At 40.6% G+C, this 18,638-nt stretch overlaps 1 protein-coding gene across 1 annotated transcript in view; it reads right to left on the bottom strand.

The window, feature by feature from the left end:
- MTOR (mechanistic target of rapamycin kinase) overlaps window positions 1-18,638 on the bottom strand; it is a 62,052-nt gene that overhangs the window by 13,209 nt on the left and 30,205 nt on the right. Inside the window, exons 30-38 of the mRNA XM_066202937.1 lie at window positions 14,497-14,572; window positions 12,489-12,628; window positions 9,957-10,057; window positions 9,038-9,153; window positions 7,622-7,699; window positions 7,126-7,233; window positions 5,098-5,223; window positions 4,337-4,468; window positions 1,144-1,259 (exon numbers count right to left, since the gene is read on the bottom strand). Of these exons, the coding sequence (XP_066059034.1) occupies window positions 1,144-1,259; window positions 4,337-4,468; window positions 5,098-5,223; window positions 7,126-7,233; window positions 7,622-7,699; window positions 9,038-9,153; window positions 9,957-10,057; window positions 12,489-12,628; window positions 14,497-14,572 (993 nt within the window). The remainder of the gene's footprint in view (window positions 1-1,143; window positions 1,260-4,336; window positions 4,469-5,097; window positions 5,224-7,125; window positions 7,234-7,621; window positions 7,700-9,037; window positions 9,154-9,956; window positions 10,058-12,488; window positions 12,629-14,496; window positions 14,573-18,638) is intronic.

Here is an 18,638-nt window from a genome sequence, read left to right as displayed (position 1 = left end):
CAGGAAGCCTCTCCTGCAGGCTGGATGCAAGACTCAAAATTTCTCTATCTTGCTTGTAGTGTGGAACTAACTAGTTGAAAGTTTAATTTAAGAGGAAAGGTGAGGATCAAACTTTTTTTCCCATCTGTAAGAGTTACAAAATAAATCTAAGAAGTAGGTAACAGCAACATTGAAAGACTTCATCAGTCTGTGCTGATAAAATGCATACACTAGTGCTGGTGAGCTGTAATGAGCTCAATGAATGAGCCTTCTGGGGAGAACACTGACAGACAGACAATGGAAACACAGAGGAACTGTTCTTCCCCCAGCCAGAACCCCATTAAGTCATTCCCTCCTAGAGGAAAGGAAAAACATCATATTTTTACTGCAGCGGGGTGGGGTTTGTGCAAAACTTAATACTTTGCTCCCTCAGCAGGCTTTAAATGCCACAGTCACATGGCTGTCCTTTCTATATTTTGGGTTTTCCAGAAAGCACTGTGCAAGACAAATACTGTATACAAATCATTACTAATTTGTATAGTAATGAAAAAATAAGACAATGGTGTTACCAAGGGCTCCCATCCTCATAGAAGCAAATTGAATGCACTCCTCCCTTCAAAAAAAGCAAACGTTCAATAGAAAGCACTATGTAAGTTTTAACTTAAACTGAAAAAAACAGATCTGGCACCTACAGATCCACAGAGAAAAATGGAGAAAGGGTTTTTAATGCAACAGTATTATAAGAGACCATCACATGCTGGGCACCTACTGCCCAAAGCACTGCTGTTGTGTTTGACAGCCTGTGTACTTCACACAGATGTGCCAGGTGTGTGGGAAGTGTTTCCTTCCTAGTGACTGAATCTCCTGAAAAGCAAAGAAACAGACATGCTGAGAGCTCTGCCTTCTGCCAGTGAGCCACAGTGCTGGAAAAATACAACCAGGCACCAGCAACAAATACAAGCTTGTTTAGGCTGACGTGTCCCAGTAACATTTACTGAACATTACGTGGTAGATAAGAATGTAATACCAAAACAGCTAAATGAGAAATCCCCTTCTTTCAATCCAAGCATGAGCTTTGTCTGATATGTGTCACCTGCAGGGACCCTCAGGAAAGCCTTCTGTTTGAGTCTAGAGCTAAAGGGTGCCCCAGACCCCTGTGCTGACCGTGCCATGAGCTTGTGGAGCTCCTGTTTGTGCTGCTGGTCCTCGGTGGCGATGGCATGCTGAGCCTGCTGCTGCATGGTCTGCACGAAGTGCTGCATGTGCTGGAACGCATCGATCTGCAAAGGGATGGTGGAGGCAGTGAGGCCACAGGGCTTAAATACAACTCCTCAAGGAAGAAAGGCAACGTAGAAATGATTTTCACAGAAATAAAATAAATGGTTTTGTTTTCTTTCAAAGCTTTTCAGCCACTGACATCCCTCCAAAGTCACTTTACACTTAAAATATGTCCAAACAAATGAAGAGGTTAGAAATTCTTGTTATCTCTGAAATTGCTGAACTGAGGAACAAATAACTGCGTCCTTCTGATGCCAGGCACACCTTTTCTGTCATACAGAGAGTCAAAGGCATGACTGACCATAACACCAGTTAACACCGTGTTCTGATGTGCAAGAACTCAACTCTGCCAAAGCAACAAGGTGACCTGTTCAGGGAGAAAACTTCAACAGCAGAGAATGTCCTGTTACTGCCCACACAGTGTGAGGTATAGAGACACCTAGTTTGCACTGAGTATGAACTAAGTCTGGCAATTGCAACAATCAAATGTTTATAGCTTACAAATTGTATCTGACCAGGAAAATACTGAACAGACAGGATCACAGATCCAGAGAAGCCTACCTATAATATGCTATGGCCAGAAAAAACAAAACAAAACAAAACAAAATGAAAGGAAAAAAGAAAAAGACAAGAAAAAAAAAGAAAAAAAGACAAAAAAAAAAAAAGACAAAAAAAGAGGACAATTTGAGAAAATCATGCCTGAAGGAAAACTTACAGCTTCCTCAACTTCTCTCTTAGCCTTTCAGCTTTGGCTAGGCTTGAGGTACACACCATGGGACATTAACTTGGAGTTGTTTCAACAAATTGAAGTCTAGATTTCTCCTAAGGTTATTGAAGAAGTACAAATGTGCATTACCCTGTTGCCAGAATACTACACAGGGCAGTAGTGCTAAAGCAACTTGCACTACCAAACTGTGAGGGAAAAAAAATCTTTTTAAAATTCCCTGGAAAGAATTCTGGGGTAGGAAAATCCAAGAATAAAGATTTAAGAAAAAAGTATGCACGCTTCACTGGAAAGAATTAAAAGTAAAGCTCCTGCAATCTGCAAGGTCATTCCAGGTTAGGAGCTGCAGAATATGCTGTTGGAAGCCTAATTCACTTATGTGCATCTATAGGAACGAGCTATCTTAGAGACAAGAACCACCTGAACTCAAATGCCTCATCTATCCTCTTCAAATGTCAGCATGCACAACTCAGTGGTGAGGAAAAAGGCTATTTGCCCAGGGTGAAATAAAAGAAAGGACCATACTCATAACATTAATGTGGTGCATTCCACAGCTGGTAACCCAGACAGAAGGGACTGGGATGGTAGGTAAATAACAACCTTATAAATAGCTTTATAAGAATGTAATACCATATTTATAATGGATATTATCCATTATAAATAGACAAAATATATTGCCAAACCATACCAGTACAGAATGTTACCTTTTTATTATGTGCCCCTCTCATATCTAGACACACCCAACAATCTGCTCTTCAGTTTCCATTAATATTGAAAACTGATCACCATAATCTGACAGACAGAGCACTAAAGACTGAAAGCAGTAAGTTTTCCAGAACAACTGAATTCCTAAGTTTGTGTGCATCCTTTCTACAGGATTTGGCTCAGAATGCAGCTGCTGGCAAAGATCATTCTTAGAAGAAATGTAATAGGGTTTACTCATCATTTTTTATCTGTTGTTTAAAAAAAGACTGTTGTGAAGCTCTGCAAGTGCTGTATGGCTGGTTTCCTTCTAGATGGCAGCTTTTTTCCTGCTGGATTTGACAAGTGTCAAAACAGCAGTACTGAAAACATTTTAGGTCAACAAAGGAACCTTGAACTGCTAAGCTAGAAAAAAATGGTCATTTCCCACCATACCAGCCTACATCAGCAGCTTATTATTTAGGATACCAAATGAAGTGAACACATACAATTACATAAAACTACACACATCACCAGGTGTAACTACGTATTATTTATCTATTTTGGTATCAGTTTTCCCCCATCTTCATGGGCTCCACTTATTCTTGCATCAGTTAATTTTAGACATGTTCCCCCACCCCCTCAGTCTTTGTGCCTCCTCTCATTCTGCTTTCCACCACTGCATCAGTTTCCTGCACCACGTCCATCTTATTTCTTGACCACAAGTCAAGCACCACAAAACACAGTTTCCCTCACAGAGACCCCACATACTTCTGGGGTCATTTACTGAAGACTGTAAGAGGCAATTTCACTGGTTTACAGAGCCAACAGAACAGGGCCTCAGCAACAGCTCCTTCTGCCTTTTTAATTCAAATAAAGAATAGTTAGTTGTGGCACTACTCCCACAGTAATGGCTCTGCTCCAGGGCTGGCAATCCCAAAGACAGAAAAAAAATAAAAAAGATGTGGCAGAATATGAGGATAAATGGAGGCTTTAATGTATATTAAAAAAAAAGATAACTTATCCAGTCTGGAGCTTATTGGATTTGATTATGTAAGTCCTCCCTGTGTTGCCATGTCAAAAACATTCACCCTGGGCTCTCTGGAGCCAAACTGTTCCCATGACAAAACTCCATGAATTTTTCAGCTGTCTTACAGTTACAAATTTCCAATAACCTCTTTAGTAAAAACCAGTTCTGCTCAGCAACTAAGTGCAAACTGTTCAGGACACTTCTAAAACTGGTAATAACCCCCCCTTTACTTCCCTCTTTCAGCATGTAACCCTGAGCACAGGTACAGTGTAGAAACCTGGCAATCAGAACAGTGGATGAAAAGTCAAGTAACAAACCTACAGAGGACAAAAGAGCTACCTACTATTGACCATTAATCTTGGCTGCATCCCTTGAGTACCAGCTACTGGTGCAGCAAAAATAACCTTTCCATATATGAAATAAAATTAGGGCCAGGTTTATTCTGCTTCACAGAGTTTTGAAAGAAATAAAAAGCTTACGATCTGAATAAGGAAAGGAATTCACTACTCTCTTTAAGGGGAGGCAAAAGTAAAATTTTGCTTTGCCATTCAGCCTTGCCTTGGCTCTGTGGGGAACATGAAGAGCTAATGGATGGCACTGCACAAACCCTGAGCAGTGACACAAAGCCCAGAGTCCTCCTGTACCTTCCGGGCGCTCTTCCACATGTGTTTCATGTAGGCATAAGTCACTTGGGGATGGACTGTTGGCAGTGGGTGATCCAGCTGTCGAGATGGATCCACTCCCAAGAGCAGGACAAGGGTCTTATGGGCCAAAGCCTGGAGAAGTGGCAAAGACAAAAAAGCAGGTTAAAACAAGCTCATTGTTACCTCCAGCTCATATTGCTTCAGAATTGCCCAACACTAAAAAATTACATCTGACCCTCCAGATACAACACAGACACAGCAGACTCCCTGGACTCATAAGAATACCACATGATAAACCATATGTCCTCCTTTGGATCAGAGCATTAGATTCTCATTTCAGAAGCCAGTAGAAAGTCTCTGTTTCAAGTATTTGGTGATAATTTTTGTGGTGAATGTTAAAATAGCACTATAATGTTCAACAGTAACATCACATTCTAGATTTGCCTCTGCTCTAGCAGAGAGAGCTATTATTAATAATCTCCAGTACTGCATAAAAACTTCCAGTTATAGCATGCAATGAAAATTGGTCCAGGGGCTCTCAGGTATAGTATCAGTCCCACAAAAATAAGCTTGGCTACAAGCATGAACTCTATGCTGGTTACAAATTAAGCATTTCAACAATTTCTGACAGTTTCTTCCTCAAAGGAGAACCCATCCCACCTGGGCATTGAAAGCATTTAGGAATGCTCAAGGCTGAAGCAGCACAGCAAAGCAAATCATCTGAAAAACAGCTGAAGAGGACAGAGCCTGACAATGCTCACCAGCCTCCCACTCTTGCCACACAAGCTGGCATACTTGAGCCAAGTTCTCATGTCCTCATGAGGATTCACAACAAGAGATCGGACCATCAATATTCTTTGCCAGTCTTCCACGATTCGCTGACAGCCCTGAGAGGGAAGAGAAGGGAGAACTTGTTAGTGTTTGGTCTCAAGTGTACTGCAAAGAGCCTTGATTCAGAACCTGAAGGGACTTCCATCAGATAGAGACTTCTGTGCCCATAATTCACAAGAAAGAGGAAAAAACCTCCTAAAGCTGAAACACATCCAAGAATTAGATAAACTCTACATACAATTCAAAGTGAGTCAAAGTGCCTTCTCCACCTATTTTTGGTTTAAATCTCAACATGGAGATGGTAGAAAACCAAATCGTTGCAAAGGTATTTTTGTTATTGCCCTTCTTCTTTTCCTTGCATGTATTGCTTTGGGAGGCTGGGCACCTCTAAACTGGTTTTCTGCCAGAAAACCGCTGCCACTGGTTTTCTGCAGCGCCAACTGCTGTGCTGCTTGTGCAAGCATTGTCTGGTTCTTGTCTGTCTGATGGGAGAGGCACAACACTGTCACAAGAGGATGAATCTGTGTTTCAAACATTCAAGGATACTACAGAGATGCAGAACTGTGGAAGGGACCATAACAACTAAATCCATGGTGCTGGATATAGCGGCCAAGCACAGGGTAACAGTGATGAAGTTTCTATTCAGCCAGAGACTACTTGATTTTGAGGTAAACAAAAGATTTTCCAATGGCAGCAAGGACCTTAGCACCAAAGAAGTTATTTTTTCCCTTTTGCTTTTCTCCCAAGCTGAGGACTGGGAAGTCGGGCAAAGCTTGTTCCCTAACATCCAAATAAACGTCTTCCAATAGGCATTTAAAAACTATAAAAAACACCTATAAAACATTCAGGAACTGTATGTACTGCTTTCAGGACTATAAAAAGCTGTATTCAGACATTACGCTTCCTGCCACTTCAGTTTCTCTACCCCAGTGGAATGGTCCTGAGCTTTTCCAGACAGGAATGCAGATGGGAGACTAAAAGCTTTGTCACAGTTTCCCAAACAGCTAAAACACATACAGCAGGCGTTCATAAGGTGGCAGATTATAGCAGTGCCAGTGAAGAACTCTGCACAGGGAAAAGTTCTTCCTTCAGGCAGCATTTCACTTTAGTTAGGCCCTTTTTTTCTTTTACCCCCTTCTCTTGCAGGAATCACCCACCTCTTTGAACAGTATTCCTGTATGTACTACTGCATCTGAGGATACTCACTTTCCCTGCAGGGATGCCTCTTGTAAGGAAAAAGTGTCAAATATTTGTCTGATTTAAATTTTCAGAGGTACTTTGGATTTTTGTTGTTTAGAGTAAGAAAGGCATAAACTTCTCTTTCAACACAGGAAGATCAACATTGCTAAAGGTCTCTTCTGAAAGGTGAAGGTTAATCATAGCATCATTTAGATTGGAAAAGACCTTTATGATTATCAAGTCCAACCATAAACCTAACACTGCCAATTCCACCACAAAATAATGCCCCTAAATGTTACCAATCAGCTGGAAATGTTCTTGTAAGAGATCCAAAAGGAACAGGATAATCTTTAATTTTACAAGCATGTGAGTTCTCTGACCAGTTTTCCAATACTTGGAGAGAATTCACTTCTTAAAATGCAGCCAGCCAGATAAGAAGTTCAAACCAGCCTGATCTAAACCAGTATTTCCAGATGTAATCCAATATTGAGGTAAGCAGCCTTGGGGATGTTATGAGTGTCTCTCTTCTGCACACATCTATTTCAAAGCTTTTAAAGTGTCATATGAGCAGAGACCTCAGGAACATTAACCTGACAACAAATAAAAGCCCAAACCAAAACCCCAGGCGACCAGGACAAGCACAAAGGAGACGGAGCCCGCGGCCATGTGAGCATGGAAAGAGACATTGGAAGATTTGCTGAGCCACCACATTGACTCAAAAGGAAGCTGTTCATGCCAGTCCATCAGCATCTCCATCCTTGCCCTTTACATGGATGTACCTGCAGTCTTTCCCACCAGATCTGGCGGATGATCTCACGGCGCTCTGGTACAAGTTTATACTGGATAACCTCTTCCAGCTCTGACAGCATCTGGCAGGATACCATGGCCTGAAGGAAAAAAATCACATTCCATCCCAATCACTACAGAACAAATCTGTAATTAAGGAACAGTATTTTGGCATTGAAATCTTAAGTACATAGGCTGCCCAACAGATAAGTACCAACTGCTATATACTGGTACCTAGAGGACCTGCTGATTCAAACTCCCTAAAAGTCAAATCTTATTTCTTTTGGGGCAGGGGTGGACCTCACTTCACTTTTAGTTTGCTCCAAAGCTGCTCCTGCAAGGTTGTATTTCTTATCTGACAAAAGCCATTTAGCTTGTGGGCCTACATAGATCTTATGCTTGAGACAAGCACTACTCTGAAGTTTAATGCAAATTTAGAGACAGTCTGAAGCAGCAATGAAGGGAATGAAGGCTGAGAGCTACACTCACCCCATAGGCTCGACTGTAACTCTCTCCTGCCATGGCAGTCAGCTCAGCATCCAGCAGGTCTCTGGCTTTGTCAATGCACTGAAATAGAACAAGATATTGGGGCAAAGGTAGTGTGCTTTATCCAGAGTCAACTGCTGAAGCTGCTGTTCAGCTGTTCCATCTCATGAACAAAGCTGGCATTGTTCTCACTCTCCAACAAGAACTAGGAAAGGATCTTATAAACAGAAAGATTTGACAGGCAAACAGTGTCCAGGGCATATATAAGGGAAGTCAAGGGAGCTTCATTCATCACCTGCACAGTTTGAAGTTTGTCTTCCTAGAAAATCAAAGTTTGCAGTATTTCTAATCCTACTGTGATTTGTAGAGATTATCATTAACAACATTTGTAGAGGAAAAGTTCACATTTTAGTGAAAGAGAGTTGGTTAAAAATAAAAGCCTCAAGAAATGTCTCTTGATACTACAGAATGAAAGAAAACAGCTTTCACTGTTTTATATAACCCAACAGGATTTTATGAATTTTACAAGACAGCAAATTCCATTTCTCATCCTCAAACTAAGACAGGCTCTTCAAGCATGAAATAAATCCTGCTCTAGTTCTAGTCATTATATAATCTCTCACCTATAGCTTTTCCTGTTCAAAATGTTAAAGGTTAATCACAAACTCTACCCTTTTGAATGCCTGGTTAATTTTACTGTGCACATCATCCAAAAATCTATGTACGGGTTTTGACAGCACAGATTGAATTACTCCTTTATCTAAGCTGGCAAGCCAGCACAGAATTCTCAGAAATAGGACTTGAGCTTCCTTGGAAAGTAAACAACACATTTCACATCTACAGAGTCACTCTGCAAATCTCCTCTGTGAAAAACAAGCACAAAATACAGCTCTGTTTAATAGACTCATTCGTTGCCTTGGTATCTCAATCTAAAATTTGAGATCTATCAGTGCTAACAGAAAAATTAAGATTATTGTACATGATATTTATGAGCACTTCACTGAAAAAGCTGTAAGAGACAGAAGTGCACAAAAAAATCCATTAGGAATCTTACAGGTGTCTCAGGCATTCCCAGCAATTTACAATCAGTGTCTTGTAGAACAGAATCTCTGCTGAGATAATCCTTGCACCCTGCCTGTCTAGAAAATAAGCACAGAAGTAAAAAAAAGCCAAAAAATTACTAAGGCATTCTTATGTTCTACAGCACTGGACCACTACTATCTGTCAATACACTCATTACTGTTTCTGGAAAGACAAGGTAACATCTATCACCCACGTCTAATATATCCATGGAAAAACACGATTGGACAATTCATAGGTTATAGCCAACTGCTTTACTACAGCCTGTTTTTCCATGAAACTCTGTAGCCTAGAAAATCTTAAACCAGGTTTTGGGATACCAACAAGGAAGATAATTACTTGCTGAGCTAGTGAGAAAAGGTCTTGATGCAGTGCCAGTACAGCCCTGTAGAAAGCACCATCATGGGTGTCCCTGGGGATCATGCAGGTATATTCTTCCATGCTGTCCCACTGACCTGCAGAGACACAGATACCCTCAGTAACACAACAGCCTTGTCTGCAATGTGGGAACACAACACAACCCTGATGTGGTGCTCAGACATCAGTGCCTAGGCCTGAGTGCTGTGTGGTACTTCTGCATTTAAGTCAGCTCTCCAACAGCTTGTCTCTGGTAGGGACACTGTTATATACATATACAGAGCTACAGACAAGAAAAACATGGGCATTTTTCTTCTAAACAAATTGTTATCTTTGTGGAAAAGGTTCTTTCATTCTTTGTGACAAAACAATTAAAATTCTGACACTTCCAGAACATATGAATGAATTAGTGCCCTACAAAGCAAAAGACGAATTTTTCTCAGCAAAGGCTGGCAGAGAGTAAGTGATTCATCAGCTGCTCTAGTAAATATCTCACTAACAATATAAATATTTGGACCACTATTATTTTAAGATTGTCTACTCGGCAGACACAGCCTCTAAAACGCTCAACAAATACTGTTCTCATTGTAAATAAGTCTGCCACAAATCTAAGGAAGTTTTCCTATCTCATTTCCAGCCTGAGCTCTGTTCAGTGTAAAACCATGGAAAAATGAACATTTAAGCAACTCATCATCTGCTCAGACCACACTGGGAGACTTGATGTAAATGCAGATTTTCCAAAAGACTCCAATATGCAATGACAGTTACTTCATTTCCCAATGTCAATAATGCTGTTCCTTGATGTGGCTGTTTCTTGTATTCTGTAGTTGTGAAGTAAGTTAAAACTATCTGTGCTTGCACCTCGTGGGCTGTCACACACCAGCACAGGAGGATACATTACCTAGACCCCAAGCAGCAGCAGCAGCCATCCTGGCCATCTTAGCTTGAGTTTCATCGTTCACCTGCGTCCACTTTTCACAGCACTGCTGATGGAGCTGCCCCCTAAGAAGAATCCACAATTTCTGATCAGCAAAAAGCCTCTTCCAAGAATTCTGCCTCATTAAACAACCACTTACCACTGATAAGACAACAACCAGCCCCATCCTTCTTTTTATAATGAGTGGAGAACAGGATTTGACTCCTCTGGCCAACTCAACCATGCTAGTCCCATGACAAATATATTTTATATATATACAAGTATCATAATGTATTTTTCATCAGAAAATAATTTTAAGGCACACTGTGTTTTGAAATTTCACATCCAAAGAGAAGCTTGCATCTGTTCCTCAGCAGCTGTTAATGCCTACTTTAAAATTGGACTGATAATGCCTGTCTACAAATACAGAAAAAAAAAAATTCTCAAGAAAATAAACAAACCACCACCAAAAAAAGGATGCTTTAAATTTTTGCAAGTGTCAGCAGAAGAAACATATGATCTGGATAGCTTGGGCATGGCTCCTTCTAGCAAACATTTTGAACTAACACATCAAGTCTGAAGACAAAGACTGCAGAATGAATGTTGCTGTAACCTCATATGAAGACTTGTCATGGCAAGATCTCAGAAGGCATCTGAATCTTTCATCTCCAGTGGAGAGGAAGCATCAGGATTTTTCATATTATTTCTTTCAAATCAACTGTGAATGCTGCACTAATCAAACCAATTACCCTGGGTGTTGCAGTTCCAGGACTTCTCAGGCTGGATACTCTGTAGCAGTGAAACAGCTGCCAACTGTGAGGGAGAACAACTTGCCTTCCCTACTGTCATTCTCTCCCTTCCCAAAAAGGAAGATGAGTTAGTCAAACAGAACCAATGCTGCCACAGGCAAGACAGTCATTCTGACAGCTTAATGGCCCAGGAGGGAAAAAAAACAACAAAACAACACAAAGCAAATGAAAACCCAAGCCAAACCTAGCAACAGCAGTAAATCAGGACCTCAGAGATGCTGATAAAACACTATGGCTCCTACAGGAATAACTACATGAGGAGACAAATGGCTAAGAATGTTTTGGCTGTACTCTCAAAATATCACAGCAGAGTACTGAAATAGTGATGCTACACAACATAATTCTAGATTATCTGCCTTATCCTGCCAAGCAGACTCCAGCAGCAGTCAGTCAAGTTGAACACTACCGAAGAGAATCAGCAGCCAAAATATGGAATCCTCAGCCTCAGGATGACATCTCTAGAGTCAGCTGTGAGGCAGCAGACATCACTTCACAAAAGCACTTCTAAATCATAAAAACACCTGCACAGAGTTGGAGCCCAGGTCCATGAGAGAACTTGGAGACTCTGATTGCTCTCATCATTACAGACTATCAATGGATCCACAATATCTTGCTCCAACAGAAGAAAACTGTTCTTTTGTTGTTCCATAGATTTGTTGCTGATAAGTAGCAGAAAGGACACTTAACACCAATAAGCATCCTGCAGGACAGAAAAACTCTTCAAATCTCTGATGAGAACTGCCTACTCGCATAAAAGCTGACTGAGGAATGCTCAGTAAGAGGACCTATTTTCCCTACTGGAAAAGCTACACTCAATATGCCTCACCCTCGTTTAGAAACAAAAAAGGGCAGAAAAATGCTGCCAGAAGTAGGTTTCTCAAACAGCTCTGTTTCTAGCAGTAAAATGACTTTAGTGAAGAGGAATCTCCTTGCTGTGGTGCCATCCTTGGGTTCACGTCAGGACCCATCAGGAGAGAGCTTGTCACATGCAAAGTTAAGTAGAAAGGCGGAACCTGGACGAACCCACACCTGCCCCTGGGTAGAACTGCACGCCACAGTGAGCAGGGTGCCTTCTCCAATTATCTTCTTGGAACTGAACAGCGAGAAAAAACAGAAGCCCCCAGTTAAGCAGCAAGCTGTAAGTCACCAGCAGCTCGCCCTCACACAAACACTGATTTGAATCAGCTATGTGTTGTCAACATTTGACACAAAAGCTTGAAATACTAAATGTCCACAAAGACAAGGCTTAAGAAACAAGAAATGCTGAAAAAGACTAATAAGGAAAACCTCATCCTTCTACAAGGCATAGGTCTGACACTGAATAAATACAGCAATCTTTCTCATGTTTTAATCAGAGTTTAAAAAGAAGGGTCACAATGAGCCCCTTTTATGACTGTTTCTGACAAGTTCTGATCAGTTAATGTTTCCTCTATCTACAATGTCTTTCTCTGTTATAAATGGGGTTGACCTGATCATAAGATTGCAGATTCTCTTCCAGAGAGACCTTAACTCACCAGATGACCAATCCCAAAAGGCTTAGAGATGTTATTATCCATTCTGACTTCAATGAACAAAGTGAGATGCCACACAAATACTCAAAGTAATCAGAAGTAAACAGGAATTCAGGCAAAAAAATTGCACCTAAATGACAGCATCCAGAGACCAGAGTGACACCATTTTCCTCAGTCTTCAGGCATTCCCCTCTTACCATTCACCAAGTGCTTCCAAGCAACGCATCCGTCCCAGCATCAGCTCAGGATCATCTTTGTTTGTGTCCATCTTTTTGTCATAGGCCACCAGAGCATCTTCCCATTCATGAAGTTTTTCATACCAGGTAGCTTGGATTTCCTAAGGGAAGGGAAAAAGAAGTAAAAATAAAAAGCAGCATTAACACTGATCATTCTGTATTAACTACCACAGCTTTTCCTAAAAGATTCTGTGTCTATGCTGGTCACTTCACCCTTTTATCATTTTAAATATCCTCATGGTCTTCTGTGATACAGAGAAGAGCCTTGAGCTACTGTGAAAACTGGAATCCTGGCATTGCTCCACCTGCCCAGAAATGAACTCAGGTTTACCAGAGGGATTAGTCCAACATCACCCCCTTACTCAGAGCCACTGAAATACCAGCTCAGCAGCTGTTGCTTTCCTTTTTGGAGAGGCAGAGTGAGTGGAACAGGAAAAAGGGTAAATCTGTAACATATTCCACTTCCCGTTGTTGCACATACTTGCATTCAAACAAGAAAAACAGCCTTGCGTTCAGGAATGGAATGACTAACCAGGAAAAAAGCCCAAACTTTGCATCTGGATACTGCTAGGCAATTATTTAATACAGCAGGCAGTATGAAGTTGGGGCTCAATCACACCCTTCACAAGGGAAAGCAATGGTTTGTAACAAAGCCATTAAAAGTTAGCCAAGCAGGGATCCTTATCAACTAAACACTTTTCTTCAGTCTTTCTAGATTTTGTTTCTTATTTTTAAGAAATAAAATGCCTTATTATATTTCCGTACTTTTCTCTGCCAGTGTTTTCCTGCTCAGTCCTTGGCAGCTCCTGTCTTGACTTAGGCTGCAGAGCAGATTCTTTTCCCAGACCTGTGGGCAGGGTCACTGTAAACCATGCTTTGCATGCCAGGTCTTCCACTCAGCCCTTTAACTTCTCAGCTAAGTCATATTTCAATTAAGTCCCTGAAAGCAGAGCTCACAGTTCCTTCTTAATTTCCCTTCATTGCCAATTCTGGCAAACTCTGTGCTTTGAACTGCATTTATTGCTAGACTGTATTGCTGCTAAAGAGTGAAGTCAGAATTAGGTAACGCAGAGCTTTGCTCAATCCACCCAAGGAATTAAAAGAAGCTGCAAAGATGTTCTGAAGTCTGTACTTCTCCCAGAAAGGACTTATTTTCCAGGCTAGGTCAAAACCACACATAATCCTACACTAGAGGACTTCCACCATTTTGTGCTTATACCTGGTTCCCACTTTATAGTTATTACTTAAAGAGGTTGTTCTACTGTGCTTCCATGGCTGCCTTCCTTTTCCTAATCATCCTAAAACACTGCGACAATTACCACTGCAAAATCAGCTTTTTACCAACAGAACTGTCAGGAGACCATAGGTGGTTTGGTCCTTGAACACAAATTAAATGACTCATAAAAAGAGAAAAAATAATAAAGGTACATCATTCTGAGAAAGACACAGAACAAATACGTAACGGGGTTATTTGATTTTGGTGACCAGTCTAAATTGTAAGGGACTGGTTAACTTGCTACTCTAAACAATACCTGTGAACACTTTTGAGAGAGACTAGAGGTTAACTTCCATTAAATCCTTACCTGGAAGGTGTTGATGCAGTTTCTCAAATCCTTCAAGCTTAGAACAGGAACTTACTCCCTCCCTTCCCAGCTTATCCTAAATAAAAGGACTTATGTTGTCAAGTTGCTTGTTGCTCACAGCTGCATTTAGAATCAAGAGCAGCTGCAAAATTCTCCTCCAAATCAGGTTCTTGCAGCCCTCCCTGTACCCAGCATTTGCTGCAAAGTGCCCACTGAACATCCCTGTAGGCAGCAAGGCCCTTCTTTATGAACAATGAAATATTACAAGCAGGGAGAGAACCTCGATGTGACTGATTGAGAAAACACACCACCACCCACCAAAAAACTAACTACAGAAACCATCAAAACGAAAGACATGAAGAAGCAGATTATCCAGCAGGACTCACCAGCTCCCCAAAGTGCTTCATGGCATATTCCAGCACCCCAGCAGCTGCTTCTGGCTGTTGAAGTTTATTGTTAATGCTGGAAAGGCAAGGAAAGAAAGATGATTTAACACAATTGGCATATTAGGGGTTGGCAGAACCTTCTACTTGATAATACCAAGTTCTATCAGTTAGAAATACCAATGGAGCACTCTTTTTGTTTAGACTTCCATATCAACAATTAAACTACATAAGGCACACAATGACCACACCCCATGAAAACAGTTCAAGATGACTGGCACCCAACAATGGAAGCACAAGAAACAGACTCATGCTATTTTTTTTAACAAGACAATCAAAGATCACACTAACTCCAGTAGCTTCCCAAGGGAAAGCTTGGCAGCAACCCTATAAAAGTGATAAATGGATGTCACGTTTCATGAGCTGATGATTTAAAGAGTCATTGGCAGACACATTCCAGTATATCAGACCATTAATTTCTTCCAAGTTATCTTTCTGGACAACAGTTCCTGACAAAATTGACAATTTTCTTTTATTATCTGACAATAAGCACTGCTCTTCTGCCACTCCCTGGTGCACTTAATTACTCCTTTTGTTTCTTACTTTCTTGGCTGTCCAAAGCAGAATTAAGTGTCTCAAATCTGATTATGGTTAGGGTTAGGCAAAGGGAAGGAAAAGATGGGGAGGGAAAGGAGAAAGACTTTGATTTACAAGAATACACAGCAGTAGTTGTTAATAATCGTAAATTACTCTCCTGTAACAAATGATCTAGAACACAGTGAGCTGTGACAGGTAATTTTGTGGACTAGGATGAGCCTCTGACTTGGATAAGCCTCTCCTGGCAGCTGCTTTTCCCCATGCTTAGGACCATTTCTGTGAAAGCAGTCAATGTTGTGGCTCCCTGCTCCCAGCCCATCTTGTGTACACACTATTTTAACCTGGTACATTTAAAACACACATTAAGAAAAAACAACATTCTGTGCTTTCCTTCTCTTTCACCTTCCTGCCATGAAGGCAGTGCTCCTCTCCCTGCAGACCTGAGGAGTCTGTGCTCAGACAGAATCTTCCTAAATGTTATAACACTCTTAAAAGCACTACAGAGCTATTTTCTAGCCACCATGCTGGAGACTGAACAGAAACAAAAACACTCCAGAAAAGCATCCAGGCACTCAGAAGAGGCCCCCAGGCTAATATTCCAGCCAGGCAGAGTTGCCAGGGGTTTTTAGCCGCAGTGTTGCTGCTGGAAATCAGGGCAGTTTACTGTATTAGTCAAGGGGATGGATTTCTTCTTGTAACTGGAAAAAGATATTTACAAAATCTCTCTGTATTAAAGGAGAAGGTGGGAAAACATCTCTCAAGATATGAGAGCCAATGCTGTTGGCTCACCTGCTGGACAGTAACTTCAGTCTTTGTTTACTGGCAGATATCCTTGCAATTATTCCTAGTTCAGAATAATGTTAAATTTAATATTAAAGGAAAAGATCAATTGTTTTCCATATCCACTGAGGGATATTCATCAGGTCATTTTTGTCAAAAAGTGAGAAAAAACCTCACCACTATCTCCTACTTAAAAACTTGGCAGGAAGGCATAAAAGAACATTTTTAGGGCATTTAGAACATTTTAGAAGCTTTTAGGTATAGGTTTGGTAGGTCACAGGTCACCTCTCAGGAAAGGCCCAGGTTGTCAGCTCTCCGGACTGCTATGGGCTGGCAGAGCCTTCTAGTACTAATGCTCAAGGAAAAGATTTCACAATTATGTGTTTTCAATGCTAACATACTTACCTAAAATATTCTAAAGCTATTTCAAGAGCTGTCCCATGCTTGAAAGTGGGAGACCACAGAAATAACAAGATTTCTTAAGTCATAACAACTAGACTTCCATATACTTTGAACTAATGCACTAATTTCAGTGCTTAATACCCACCATTTTGTTTCACGTTTTATTCAATAAACAGAGTGATTAACAAAACAACAACAAAAAATCCTTATACTTCCCCTCTAAATGAGCAAAAATCAGTTCCAAATCTAATTCTTATCAATAAAGTTTGGTATGAGTTCAGCCCACCTGGGCTCACTGTGTAATTAGATTATGCAGAACAATATAATTTAAATTTCCCCCTCTGTTTATTAAACAGTATCTCTACTGTAGCCAGAATAATGTCCAACCCTGACCTATTTGGAGCACTTGATCATGATGAGTGGGATATTAAAATGTAAACAAGCCTTCTGATGAAAAACATTTACCAGTTGCTATGTCAGTCTGTCCTTACAAAAAGTGACATAGCAAATTGTAGGGACAGAGTGACATAGCAATTGCATGTTATTTGGCAAACTTCCTAATACAAAAATCTTGGTCAAAAATCTTAAATATTCCAATTTTATTTGTAGTGAAAGGCTGCATAAACCTACTCCTTGATTATTAAGATATCAAAACTGTAGGTTTTACAGGTACACCGAGCTAGAATCACAAAAAGAACAATATTTAAGAGAAATTTACTCCTATTGCTTGTATATTTTAAAGGTTATTTGAACACAAACCAGACATGAACTGGGAATCAAAACCAACTTTTCTGTCCTCAGTGGGAAGAGAACTCAGATGATGGACTTTTCTCTGCTACAAACCCAAGGCATGAATGTGTAATGTTTACTAGAAATATCCTTTTTTATACAGTCCTGGGAGCTTTCCAGTCTTCCATTATCTTTGATATTGACAATATTCTCTGTCACTCAGAATATATTAAATTTTCAAGAACTCAGAAGCAACCAGACTTTCTCCATCTTCTCATAAAAATTATTAAAAGAAAACCCTTCATTTTAATAGATCCTTTTCAAGCAGTCCCAAACTTATCCATGGGGGAACACAAACATTTCCTATTGCCAGAATGCATCCCAAAACATAACAGAGAAACTTTATTTTTGCAATGAAGTAGTTTGTATGCAGAATCTAGACAAACTCTTCTTTCTTTCAGTCTCCTCAAGTTTGTTTAGAAAGATTCTCTATATGACAGATTCTACCAGCCTCAGCCAAGCTTGTTTTTCCTTCTGAAGAAGTGCTGAGAGCAGCTTCTGGGACTGGAAGGCACTGCTACTTTGTGGAGACTTGGGGGAACAGATAATCCTCTGGCAAAAGGAATTGGCTTTGATGACCATTTTCCCCAATTCTATGATTTATTTGCCTTCAGGCATCTCCCAGTCCTTGACTCAAGAAATCTCAGAAAACAACCCACAGTCCCCAAAACAACTCAGGAAACCAACGCATGTCCATTGTGCCACTAAAAATTATTCCCATTCCAGGAACAAATATGTTTGAGAAACTGATACCAGGAAAGAACTGTTTTCAATAAAGGCTTGTGATGGTTGAGAGCTTCCAAGCCAGAGCAGCTACTCCAGCTTCCAGCAAGGAGACACCACATTGCTCACAGGCATCACAACTGGCCAAATTCCCAATCTTGATATAAATGCTTGCAAATCAAATAAAAACATTCATTAGTTTTGAAAGAAAAATCAGTGAAAAATCTTACAACAAATTTCTTAGCCAGCCCTGCTGCTTAGACTGCAAAAGGTTTTGTATCACCTATTTTTTATTAGCCAGAAAGCAGAGAAGAAAAAAAATGCTAAGCAGGATATTTAGCAAAAAAAGGTGAAACACAGAAGCAGTCTTTGTGTATTGGTTACGCAAAGAGGGGATGCCTTAAATAAAAAAGAAATCACAAAAGACAGCAGGAAGTCACAGTGTTTTGTCTCTCATTGAGGCCTTTCCTGTCCCATCTGTCCCATACAAGTTCAGAGATTTACAACACAATCCTGACCATAAAGCTGTGGTACAGTGAATGTTGGAGCATTTATGAGCATCTCCAAAGCCAAAGGGGAACAGTTTCACACTCCTGGGAGAGAAAAGCAGCATTTCAGAGCTCCAACACAGTGTGGACTCCACAACGGGCCAGCTGAGAGCTGATGAGAGCCTTTGCCACCTCGGCAGGCACCAGGAATGCCAGATTCTAAGCGTTTGCCAGATGCATATTAAGGGGTTTGCAATGAATGGCTACCAAATAAATAGCCACAGGGCACTGAGCTTTTCTTCTTGTCTCAGCTTTGCATGCACCTGCCAGAACAGCTTCCCAGAGAAGGCAATCATTTAAATTCAC

Source organism: Chamaea fasciata, unplaced genomic scaffold (genome assembly GCF_029207755.1).
Source record: "Chamaea fasciata isolate MVZ Bird 193981 ecotype frontalis unplaced genomic scaffold, bChaFas1.0.hap1 SCAF_23, whole genome shotgun sequence".
Lineage (NCBI taxonomy): Eukaryota > Metazoa > Chordata > Aves > Passeriformes > Sylviidae > Chamaea > Chamaea fasciata.
This window is presented reverse-complemented; position numbering and strand designations above follow the sequence as displayed.